A 12548-nucleotide genomic window follows, 5' to 3' on the forward strand; every position below is an offset into this window, starting at 1 on the left:
TGCAAGGTTCCCGGTACCCGGTACCGCGCTCCCCGCTGCCCGTCCCCGCGCGCGCCGGCCCCGCTTCCTGCTTTCTAATGTTCCATTGTGCGGAGCTTCCATTGTGACGTCTCGGCCTCGGCTCGGCTTTGTCTGTCCATATATGGGCAGCTACGTCACGGAGCGCTCCCGCCGCCCGGATAAATGGGCTGCGGAGTCCCCGGCGGAGCAGTCGGGCGGCAGCGAGGGAACCTGCGAGCGGAGCCGAGCGCGGGAGGGAGCGGGGCCGGGGCCGGGGCCGGGGACAGGGAGGGGGCCGGGGAGCGGGAGCGAGCGAGAGGAGGGGTTAAATCCTCCCACCCGCTTCTACAACCACATCTGCCAGCCAGATCGCCCCCTCCCCCTCGAGGAAACACCACCAGGGACCCACGGAGGACCGCACCCCCCCCGCGGCCACCCCCGGCTCGCCCCCCCCCCCCCCTCCTCCTCCTCCCCCACGGCCCCCCCGCCCCAACTTTTTCCTCTTGCATGATTTCCCTCGCACGGATTTGCCACTCGGATGTTGTTTCCTCGGGAGCTGAGCTCGGAGCCACGTTGAACCAGCCGTTTCCTCCAGTGCTATGACAGGCAAACTACTGGAGAAGCTGCCGGGGACCATGAACACTTTGATGAACCAATTGCCTGACAATCTGTACCCAGAGGAGATCCCCAACTCTTTGAATATCTTCTCCAGCAGCAGCGACTCGGTGGCTCACTACAACCAGATGGCTGCAGGTAAGCCGGGGGGGGGGGAAATGGGGAGAAGGGAGGGCGGGGGGGAGCCGGTGGGGCGAGGAGGAGGACGCTGTGGGTAGGGTGTCATGGAGCCTCGGAGGGAAGGGAAGAGCTGGGGCTGGGGAGCGGCCCCCCCCCCGCACCCACCCACCCCTTTCCTCGCCGTGTCTCCGCGCGATCGCTGCGGGGCTCCGCCGAGCGCTGCTGCCGAGCCGCCGCCGCAGGTACGGGGACGGCGGCCGGGCTCCGTGGGGAGGAGGACACGGGGCGGAGGGACACACACAGACACACGGACGGACGGGTCCCCGTGGAGCGGAGGGGCCACCCGCCGTGGGTGCGGAGGCGCCGCGGACGCGCGTGGCCGTGGCGGCCGCCCCCACACCCCGCAGCGGCGGCGTGGGCTCCCCGGGACGCGGCGCCGACTTCCCCGGAGCGTGGGGTTGGGGATGGGGGGGGTGGACACACACACGCGGGACACGGACCGGGGGGGGCACAGGTGAGCGCCGAGGGCGCGGGGGGGGGGGGGGGCCGCCCCGCGCGTCCCCGCTCCCACCCGGAGCCTCGCCGGGCTGTGCCCCCCCCCGCCGTGTTCCTCCTCGCCGGGGCTCGGCGCGGGGAAGGCGGCGAGTCGGTAACGGCGTCGGCGGGCGCAGCCGGCTCCGCGGAGTGCCCCGCGCTGCCGGGGGCTGGACGGGGAGGCAGGAAGCCTACCTGTAGCCGCAGGTACCTCCTTCCCCCGGCCCCACCTGCGGGGCGGCGGCGGTGTGCGTGTCCCCCCCCCGCGGGGCAGCCCGGCCCCGCACCGCCGTGACCCCCGGCAGCCAGCGCCGCGTTACCGGAGAGCGGAGCGCGGCGGGGGAGCAGCGAGGGGTAGGAGGGAGCGGGGCGGGGGGGGGGCCCGGTGCCCCTCCGGTGCCCCCCCCCGGGGCGGCGCGGCCCTCCCGGCTCACCCTGCCCCGCTTCTTTCGCACTTTGCAGATAATGTTATGGACATTGGCTTAGCGAACGAAAAGGCCGGTCAGGAACTGTCCTCCTATTCGGGGACTTTTCAGCCCGCCCCGGGGAACAAGACTGTCACCTACCTGGGGAAATTCGCCTTCGACTCGCCCTCCAACTGGTGCCAGGACAACATCATCAGCCTGATGAGCGCCGGCATCCTGGGGGTGCCACCGTCCTCGGGCGCTCTCACCAGCACGCAGAGCTCGGCGGGCAGCATGGGGCCGCCGCAGGGCGAGGTGGACCAGATGTACCCCGCGCTGCCGCCCTACTCCTCCTGCAGTGACCTCTACCCGGAGCCCGTCTCCTTCCACGACCCCCAGAGCAACCCCGGCCTCACCTACTCCCCCCAGGATTACCAGGCGGCCAAGCCTGCCTTGGACAGCAACCTCTTCCCCATGATCCCAGACTATAACCTCTACCACCATCCCAACGACATGGGCACCATCACGGAGCACAAACCCTTCCAGAGCTTGGACCCCATCCGCGTCAACCCGCCCCCCATCACCCCGCTGGAGACCATCAAGGCCTTCAAGGACAAGCAGATCCACCCGGGTTTCGGGGGGCTGCCGCAGCCGCCCCTCACCCTCAAGCCCATCCGACCCCGCAAGTATCCCAACCGGCCCAGCAAGACGCCGCTCCACGAGCGGCCCCACGCCTGCCCCGCCGAGGGTTGCGACCGCCGCTTCTCCCGCTCCGACGAGCTCACCCGCCACCTCCGCATCCACACGGGCCACAAGCCCTTCCAGTGCCGCATCTGCATGCGGAGCTTCAGCCGCAGCGACCACCTCACCACCCACATCCGCACCCACACCGGCGAGAAACCCTTCGCCTGCGAGTTCTGCGGCCGCAAGTTCGCCCGCTCCGACGAGCGCAAGCGGCACGCCAAGATCCACCTCAAGCAGAAGGAGAAGAAGGCCGAGAAGGGCTCGGCCGGGCAGCCCCCCGCCGCGCCCCCCGCCGCCACCGCCACCGCCACCTCGCCCCCCGTCGCCCTCGCCCCCGCCGTCACCACGTGCGCTTGAGGGACCTGGGGCGCGGTGGCACCCCCTCTCCTCCCCTGCCCTCCGCACCCGCACCGCCCCGGGGGGGGCCCCAGGGTGGCCTCGCCCCCCGGGGTCAGGACGCCGCGGGCTGCCCCGCACGGGTCCGCTCTGCCCGCACCCGGATCCTGCCTGCGCTTGGATCGCCGGGACCCGCACCGCCTGGATCCCGGCTGCCCGCACCCGGATCGCCCGCCCTGCCCGCACCCGCACCCGCACCCGCACCGCCCGGGGCCCGCCCGCCCGCACCCCCGGGCCCGGATCCCTGCTGCCCGCACCCGGATTACCCGCACCGCCCGCATCCCGGAGTGCCCGGATCCGGCTCTCCCGGCTCCAGCCTGCCCGCACCCCGCATCTCCCGGCTCCAACCTGCCCCGCACCCGGCTTGGCCCGGATCCGGGCTGCCCGGGTTACAGATTCCCGGGATCTCGGCTGACCTGGATCCCAGGTACCCGCGCCCGACCCGCCCGGTTCCCTAGGGGCTGGGCTGGCCAGGATCGGGCCCTCCTGGATCCCACCCCCCCGGTTCCCAGCGGCTGGGCTGGTCAGGATCGGGCCCTCCCGGCTCCCCCCCGCCCGGCTCCCCCGGGCACGGGGCTCGCCCGGATCCGGATCCGGCCCGTCCGGGTGGGGATGGATGGATGGATGGATGGAGCCGATCCGGCCCCGCCGGGCCCCCCCCTGTGCCCCCCCAGCACCGGTTCCCCGCGGCGGAGGTAAGCGGGCGCGGGCCCCCCGAGCCGGGCTGGCGGGGCGGGGGGCGGCTCCGCGGGTCCCCCGCAACTTCGGGGGGCGGCGGGGAGCGACGTCCCGGCAGCAGCTTTTGGGTTTGGTTTTTCTTTTTTTTTTTTCCCTTTTTTTTTTTTTTCTTCAGCAGAAGGGAAATTCTTTACAGAAACGCAGAAAAAAACAACCCCCCAATATTTTGCTGAATACTTTTTATAATGTGAGATATTTTTATTTTATTTTATTTGGTCACTTTAAAACAACCAACCAACTACGGAGGAGAAAAATCAATCAGTCCTCTATTTTATTTTTTTTTTTTTTTTTCCTTTCTCCTTCTGGTATGTGCATGTCATTGCATGACTGCTCTGATTTTTTTCTTCTTTTGTTTTAATAAAACTGTGCTCAGACATTTAAGCTAAACTAAGCAAAAATAATAATGACTTAAAAAAAAAAATCTTTGTTGCCAAAAGGTCGTGCTATCCAGGTTTGATGTCTGCATGTGAAAAAAAAAAAAAAAAACATTAAAAACGTACAAAAAATAAAGGGAAGAGAAAGAATGCAGTCTAATTTATGTGAACCGAAAGGAACAAAAAAAAAAAAAAAAAAAAACAAACCACAATCAGGTTTAACCACACAAACCTAAGGGAATGATATTTTTTGAAAGACTTTTGTATAAAGTTGAGTACTTAGAGAAAAAAAAAAATCATACCAGATGTAATATATTTTGTGGATGTTTTTATTTCTTGGATTTATAGTACCTTATACTAAGGTTAAAAAAAAAATTATGCTTGATATTGTGAAAAGGTGATAATTTTCACACACATTTCATTTGCTCATTTGTCATGTTGTAATGCAAATATGATAGTTAATGCATACAGCATTTTTAAGGGAAAAAATCAGAAATATTGAACTGATGTATTGTTGTACCATTTGCACTGTGAGCAAATGCTAATGCAGTAAATATATTGTGTTTGCTGACAATCAAAATCTGTAGTAAATATCTTTATTTTACCTTGCTTAAAAAAGATCTATAGTGGTTTGGAAAAAAAAAAAGTCCTTAATGTGTAAGGGGGATGTTACACTGGCTTGAAATGTGCAGGACGGTGGGCGCTGCGCCTCTTGATGGGCGACTTTGAAACCTGTTTGTACATTTTTTTCTAGTGTTGTACTTTCTTAAATATTATTTTTTTTTCTTGGTATGATTTTTTTTTAAAAATAACCCAACCTTTTCTCAGCCCCCCCTCTCCTTCAGTTCTGTTCGCAGGACGGCGTGCCGAGACCGAGCCGGCCAGGACGCCAGGTGACCCCGAAGGCGACCGGCTCCGTCCTCGCGTCCCCCCTTTTTTCCGGCCGCGTGGGGACGGGGTGCGTCCCGCAGCCCCTCTCAAAACCGCCGCCTCCTTGGTTTGCCCTTGACCTCGCGTCTTATTTTTCCCCGCTCGTGCCGTGGCCGCCGCCTTGACCCCGTCACCATTTTGCCGGCGGCTTTCGCCGGGTTGCGTCTGTCGGATAACGGTGGGCGAAAGAGGATCGCGCTGCTTCAGCCGGTAATGCCCCCGCGCCTTTCGCCGGCCAAATCGCCCCAGGTACAGAGCGGAGAGGGGATTTTTGCTGGGCTGGGTCGCTCGGGTTAAAAATAACCCGCCGGGTTTCGGAGCCGGCGCTCGTACGGGCAGGAGGGACGGGTGGGAGAAGGAGCAGGACGAGGCGCTTGGATATTTGGAGCGGGTGCATGGGTGGTGGCCCGCGAGGGTTGAATCCTTCCCCAGGGACAGGGCTGGAGCCCTGGCTCTCCTGGAGCCGGGATCGTGCGGAGGATGAAGGCTGGAGGATGCTGAGGGTCCCTTGGTCAACGTGAGTCCAGCTCTGCTGGGCTGGGGCATGACCGGAGCGGTCGAGCATCCCGCAAACTTCCCCTTTCCCCAGGACTCGCTGGCAGTGCTGACGGCCGGCGTTGGCACCGCGGTCTTTCCCGATGTTCCCGGGCTGTGGAGGTACTGGCACCGCCGTCAAATTTCTTGTCTTTTGGTTTGCATCCGCAGCCGGGCCCCGGAGAAGCTGCTGCTCCTGCCAGGCCAGGGCAGCTCTGCCCATCCCTGGGGTTCCGCTGAGCTCCCCGACACGGACAGGCTTCCATTTTGGGGAGAAGCCGGGGGCAGACGGTGCCCGGGACGGCTGCCCGGTGACTCGGGGCACGCCTGGCCCAGCCAGGGACGGCGCATCGTGGCGTTGGGGGAATCGGCTCTGCAGCCCACGGGCGCTGCGCCGGGTGGGCTCCCGCGTCCCCGAGTGGATTCCCGGGTGGTTGAGCCTTCGGTGACCATTAAGACGAGGCCGGAGCGGCTGCCGGATTCAGCGGGGGGCTGCTGTCCGTGGCAGAGGGTCAGGGCGAGCCGGGGCTGCCCTTCTCTTGGTGCTCTGAGCATCGCAGAGGTCCCGCAGCGATCAGGGGCTGCGTGTTGGTTTTGGAGGCGCCGGTCCCTGCGGTGTCCCCTCGTGTGGCCCGGGCAAGCTGAGTCGGATGGGTAGGAGCCGGAGCTGCCATGGACACAGCCGATGGTGCAGGGAGAGCTGCCGCGGCCCCCAGCATCGTCCGAGGGTGCTGTGGTGGTGGTGGTTACACCCCTCTCCGCTGGTCGCTTGTGCTGGAAGGTGTTGAAGATGCTGGGCACGGGCAGGCGGTGGCTCGGCAAGGGCTGCCGGGAGATGCCACGCCGGCATCACCGGGCCACGGCGAGGAGCTACCCAACATTGCTCCAACGCTTTGGGTTCCTTCGCTGCGGGCGAGGAGGAGGAGGAGGGAAGGAGCCCACCAGCCATCAACAGGGCGTCGTGGCCCCAGTGCTGGGCTGGGGACCCGCTCTGCCACCCGGGCACTGGCGTCCCGCCGGGCAGGACCCCCCCTGCGTGGAGCAGGAAGGTGAGGAGCACCCTTGGGTGGCAAACCGCGTGGAGTGCGTGCAGCACCTTGCACGAAAATGTTGGTTGCTACGGAAACACGGCACTTTCCATCCCCGTTCTGGGCTATCTGTGTTCTGGGGAGGAGGGAAGGGCTTGCCAGTCACGTACCAGCTCAACACAACTTGCTGCCTTTCTCTTCTTGACGGCGGCTCTGGGGTCCCGAGGAGGCCACCAACACCTCGCTCCTCTCTGCCGAGGGTCTTCGGGGCTTTGCAAGCTGTTGTTGAAACCCAAGAGCTCTCCACGGGATGGGATATGTTTCCGAGGAGCAGCACCAAGAGCTGAGACCCCGGCCCTGGGGTCGGGAGTGACGAGGACCCGCACCCAGAAGCTCCGGGTTTGCAGCTGGTAGATCTTGATGCCACGGATGTTGGTGGGATCCCTCCCCGATCTTCTCAGCCTCCGGCCACCGGCTCAGCCTCTCCTGCCGCCCCGGCAGGAGACATCTTCTGCAGAAGGTCTGGATGGTTTCTGGATCGCCCCACCCTCGTCTACCACCCTGTGCGGGCGCCGTGCGGATCTGTCCCCCCCTTTCTCCCCATCCCTGGCCAGGGCGGTGGGTCCGACCCCTGCTCTTGGCAGAGTGCTTTGGAGGAAGGGCCCAGACTCACCCCCCGGCACACGCCCGGGCCAGAGCGACACGCGGGGCAGAGCATCCATGGAAGATGCTCCCTGAGCCCCGTGGCCATGGGGACGCCCAGATGCCAGGACCTGCTTGTTCCCGCTCTGCCTCCGGCCCTTCCCTGCCGCATCCCCTGCGCTCCGAGGTGCCGGCACGGGGCATCATGGTGGGGATGGCAGCCGGGAGCAGCAGCATGTCCCAGCGGGCAGTGGGAACCGCTGGCAAACCCTTCCGGCACCAGCCTCGCTCCATCCTTCCTCTTCCTCCCCACCCTGCCCACGCCTCGGCCGGGGGCGCGGTGGGGTCCTCCTGGCTGCCTCCCCTCGGGGTTCGCTCTGGCACCCCAAAATCGATTCCTTTCCACTGTGCCACCATGCTGCCTTGCAACCTCCCCTCTCCACCTCCCCGCCCTGGCGCTGCCAACCCCGGCTCCTTCTCCCCATCCCGGCACAAAATCGGTGCTGGGGTGGGGGTCTGTGCCGTCCCGGGCACCGTCCCCGCCAGTTGCCCGCCCAGGTCTGCCCCCGACCCTCACTCCTTTTCGGCTAATCCTCTGTCCTCACCGGTGTCGGTAACACCTTCCCAGTTTAGCATCATCCTCCCTGGCTGTAATTACCGCGCTGTTTACCTCCATCTGCTAATTGATAAAGCCACCCCTGGCACCCGGCCCGGGCCTCCTCCCCTTGGCCCCGTGCGGTGGCATGTGCCATCACCAGCCCGGTGTCACCGGGACCAAGCCTGCTCCCCGCAGCCAGGACGTCACCCCGGGCTGACAACAGGGGTCCGAGGGCACCTGTAGCTCGGGGGGGGTGTTTTGCTTCATCCCGGAGTCATGGTTGATGGTGGCTGCTGGTGACGGTGCTGAGAATGGGGGGGGGGGGGGGTGTTTTTGGTCACCAAAACAGCTTCGCTGCCCCACCTGCCCCTGCCCAGCCTCCTGGAGCTGAATTTGGGGGGTTTCTCCCCAAAACTGGCCGCTCCTGCCCTTCCAAGCGTGCTGCACATCCCTGCTGCCCCTCCCTTGGATCTCCTTGGCTGGGGCAGCCCTGCCCCTCCCCGTGCCCTCGCCCACCCCAGGGATGCTGCCAGGCATCCCCTCCCCATGCCCTCGCCCACCCTAGGGTGCTCCCAAGCAGCCTTCGCCCACCCCAGGGATGCTGCTGGGCATCCCCTCCCCTCGCCCGCCCTAGGGTGCTCCTGAGCATGCCCTCCCCATGTCCTCGCCCACCCTAGGGTGCTCCTGGGCAGTCCTCGCCCACCCCAGGGTGATCCCAGGCACCCCATGCTCATGCCCTCGCCCACCCCACCCCAGGGATGCTCCTGGGCATCCCCTCCCCACACCCTCGCCCACCCTAGGGTGCTCCTGGGCATCTCCTCCCCGTGCCCTCGCCCACCCTAGGGTGCTCCCAAGCAGCCCTCGCCCACCCCAGGGATGCTGCTGGGCATCCCCTCCCCTCGCCCACCCTAGGGTGCTCCTGGGCATCCCCCCCTGCACCCTCGCCCACCCTAGGGTGCTTCCGCGCTTTCTCCCCGGTTTCCCCTCCGGACACGGCTCCGAGCCCCCTGCCCTGTCCCGTGACGTCACGCCCCTCCTCGACGTCACCCCCGGCGCGGCACGCGGCGGGTTAACGCTCCCTCCTCCTCCCGCCCTGTGGCGGCGCTACCGGAAGGGGCGGGGCGAAGGCGGCGGCGCTTCCGGGAGCGGCGCGGGGCGGCGGGGGACCATGAGCTGGTGAGTGCGGGACCCCCGGGCCCGGCCGTGCCGTGCTCCGCTCCGCTCCGCTCCGCCCTGCCCTGCCGACGCGGGACCCCCAGCCCCCGGGCTCGGCCTGGGGCTCGCCATCACCCCCGGGGCCCGGCCCAGCCCGCTGCGGCGCTCGGCCCGCCAGGCCCCGGCTTCTTACCGTGGGCCCTGCCGGGGCTGGCGGCCTAGGGTGGGCCCGGTGCTGGCCCGGAGCGGGCCCCGGACCTGGCTCAGTGCTGGCCCGGAGCGGGCCCCGGACCTGGCTCAGTGCTGTCCCGGAGCGGGCCCGGTGCTGTCCCGGAGCGGGCCCCGGGCCTGGCTCGGTGCTGTCCCGGAGCGGGCCCCGGGCCTGGCTCGGTGCTGTCCCGGAGCGGGCCCCGGACCTGGCTCAGTGCTGGCCCGGAGCGGGCCCCGGAGCGGGCCCGGTGCTGTCCCGGAGCGGGCCCGGTGCTGTCCCGGAGCGGGCCCCGGACCTGGCTCAGTGCTGGCCCGGAGCGGGCCCCGGACCTGGCTCAGTGCTGGCCCGGAACGGGCCCCGGAGTGGGCCCGGTGCTGTCCCGGAGCGGGCCCCGGACCTGGCTCAGTGCTGGCCCGGAGCGGGCCCGGTGCTGGCCCGAAGTGGGCTCCGGACCTGGCTCAGTGCTGCCCCGGTGGGGGTCCCGGTGCTGGCCCGGAGCGGGCCCCGGTGCTGGCCAGGCTTTGCTCTGTTTCTGGCCGGGCTTGGCTCCGGTGTAGCTGCCCCGCAGCTGTGTCTGTAGGCACACATACGGAATATGGGTGTCTAACGGGGGGTGCACCCGGAGGGCCCCTCGCCCGTGCCCCCGGCAGCTGCTGCCCGTCCCTCCCGAGGCTGTGGCGGGCCCGGCCTTCTTCCCGGGCAAGGGGGAGCACAGGCCGAGCCCCTTGACCCCCCCTGCCCTCCCACCACCCCGCAGCCGGGCTCGCTGCCCCGCGCCTGGGCGCTGCTGCGGGGCAAAGGGTTCGGTGCGGGGAGGTGGGGGGGTCCCCAAAGGTCCCCTCTGACCCCGGCAGATCCGTGAGTCTGAAACGCTGTAAAACTGCCTTCGACTCCATGAAAGTAAAGCTTTTTTGTTTTTTTTTAAAAAAAGCAAAGAGTTGCCACGTGTGTTTGAATCAGAGTTGTGAAAAGCTCGGTTTGGAGGCCAGGGTGCCTTTGGCGTGCTGCTTCTGCGCCTCTCCCCACCGCTTATTTAAACTAATTATATTAGAAATTCATCTTGACTGCCGTTTGCGATTCCTCATCCCGGATAGTCACGTAGAGCCAGCACCGTTACGAGAGGTGAAGGGTGGGATGGTTTAAGGAGAAAAAGGCCTTCCCCTTGCCTGGCGGTCTCAGGTTCACCAGGGCAGGCACGTGGTGAAAATTGAAGGTCTTTTTGGGTTGGGAGTGGGGGAAGTTGTGGTCTGGAAACATACTTCAACAATATAATGGTGCGCACACAGGTACCTATTAAAATGGGGCCTTTTGGTTAAAAATACACACTTATCCACCGGGTTAATTTTTGTTCTGCTTTACTCATCCCAGAGCAGCCGTGATTATAGACAGCGTTGGGTAACGAGGGTCTTGGAGCCGCCTTTTGCCCGGGCTGCCCCTGTGAGCTCTGCGGGCAGCATGGCCCGGGGGCTGCTTTCGGAAAGCTCTGGCCCGTGGAAGAGACCTACCCCACTCTCCTGGTCCAGGAGGAGTCACAGAGCCAAAAATGTAAGAAATAAATACTCCTTTCACATGATGGATGTGGAATAATTCAGGTGCAGAGTGACATTGCTTCCCCTCTGCGCTTTCCAGTGTCTGTCCGGCCACGCTGCTCCTGGGGACCTCGCCTGGGGACCGTAGCTTATGGCGCCTGGTGGCTTCCCTGCAACACATGTGGCTTTTGCCGAGAGATTGGCTGTTTTCGCCTTTTGCTGGGCAGGAATAAAAGGTCATTGCTGGAAGGAGGGGGGACTCAGCTGAAATCTGAGTCTCCTCTTTCTTCTCCAGCGGCGTCAGTCCTTTGGCGTGTCATGGCTTCTCTTACGCGCGAACGCGAGGGACTCGGACCCCGCGGGGCTTCGGCGGCATGTCAGAGACACAATCGCTCTCAGTTCGGCCTCGCTGGCCGGCCGGCCCTTGCCAACCCTCCTGGCCGATAATTCACGCAGCAGCCCGCCCCCAATGAATCGCCTTATTCACGGGGGGGGCCGGAGTTCAGCGCCCGGCTGGCAGGGACGGGCTCGGCGTGACGTCCGTCTTGCCGCCACAGCGAGGGGTTACGCTCCCGCCGGCAGCGGTAACAAATGCCAGCGTGCGTGCTGGCGGGGGGGAACTGATTGTGCCGGGGTCGTGCCCTGCTCCTCAAATGTCAGAGTCATGTCCGGCCCCGATGCCGCTGCTCTGCTGTCCCTGCGGAGGGAGCGAGCTTTGTTCCAGCCCGGTGGGGCGGGAGGTTGCTTTGTGCAGCAGAGCGTGTTTGCTTAGTTTGCACGTGCGTCTCTCTCCGGCAACGGGCACCATTAAACCCATGGCAGCGTTAATTAAACCCCCTTTTTGTAGCGGTTGGGTGTCGTGGCTGATCAAGGGGATGGAGCTTCATCCTCAGCTCTGTCCCGCAGAGCAGGCTGGGGAGGCGGCACGTAACTCTGCCTCTGGTTTTGCTTCTGTACGCTCGTTACCGTAATTATTTGCGAAGGCCCGTGCGAGATCCCTAGAGATTAAAGGGCAAAGAGGCTGTCTGCAAGCGGGGTGGTAGATGCCTTCTGAGTTGTGCGTGGTTAATCCTTTGCTTTCCCTTGCTTAGTGGGTCGGGGCTCTCTGCGCCGCATCGGGACTGGGAACGCCGCATTGCCTGTTGTACCAACATGGGAAAACTTTGCTCTGCAGAGAAAAGCGTAACCCGCTGGTGACAGAGGCTGGATTAAACCCCCAATTTCCCAACTCCCGCGCCTAAGCAACTAGGCAGTGCTGTCTTTCTAGGCTAAGCTTTATTTAGAGCAGGAGTAGGCTTGTTTTGGGAAACAGCCTTGCATGGACAGATGAGATGTTTTCTAAATCTCAGCAAAGCTTGGTGACTTCCTTTAGGCTTTACTCCATGGATTAGGGTCTCTTGAACACATCCGCATCCCCCTCTTCCTCACCGCTCACCTGTGGCCCTGCATTTTGGAGGAGAGAGGAAAATACTCCAGTGATTACCTTGACCATCGCTCCTTTTACAAAAATAAAGAGAAAGGGAGCGATGGCTTTTACTGTGTCATCATCCTCAGTTGCCGCAAGCATCTAATTTGTGACCATCTAAAGGGCTTTTAAGGGTCGTGAAACCGCATAAAACCAAATACTGTTGCAGCTCGTAACCAGACTCCTAAATACCTCCTTTTTTGGTTTCCCAGCTCCTGCAGGTGATTTTACAAACGGGAAGGGGGTTTTAGTAGTGTGACAGCTCGATATCCGAACGCTGCCTCTCAGCACCGCTGCAACAGCTGGTATTTACTGGGAGAAAAAATATGTTAAGCAAATGTTGATAGTGTGGCAGCGTGAAGCACGTGTTTTCTTGTTGCACTGCAGCGTATTATTGGTCTGCATGGGGGGTTGCCGTTGCCGGACTGCTAAACCATATGCCTCTTGGCAGGGAGCTCTCGCTAAGTGGACTAAGGAGCTGGCAACGATTTGAAGTCGGGAGTGGAACTGTATGGTTGTGCGATATTTAAC

General features: G+C 63.6%; 2 protein-coding genes across 2 annotated transcripts in view; both read left to right on the forward strand.

The window, feature by feature from the left end:
- Positions 1 to 539: 539 nt before the first annotated feature.
- EGR3 (early growth response 3) lies at positions 540 to 2774 on the forward strand. The gene is made up of 2 exons (XM_059831545.1): positions 540 to 753; positions 1732 to 2774. Exons 1-2 carry the CDS (start codon positions 600 to 602, stop codon positions 2772 to 2774), a joined length of 1197 nt encoding a protein of 398 aa, XP_059687528.1. The 5' UTR covers positions 540 to 599.
- Positions 2775 to 8809: 6035 nt separating this feature from the next.
- Positions 8810 to 12548, forward strand: part of BIN3 (bridging integrator 3) — a 41871-nt gene continuing 38132 nt past the window's right edge. Inside the window, exon 1 of the mRNA XM_059831529.1 lies at positions 8810 to 8833. Coding sequence (XP_059687512.1) covers positions 8826 to 8833 — 8 coding nt within the window. The 5' untranslated portion in view covers positions 8810 to 8825. The remainder of the gene's footprint in view (positions 8834 to 12548) is intronic.

The sequence above is a fragment of the Gavia stellata genome, chromosome 31, assembly GCF_030936135.1.
Source record: "Gavia stellata isolate bGavSte3 chromosome 31, bGavSte3.hap2, whole genome shotgun sequence".
In the NCBI taxonomy this organism is placed as follows: domain Eukaryota; kingdom Metazoa; phylum Chordata; class Aves; order Gaviiformes; family Gaviidae; genus Gavia; species Gavia stellata.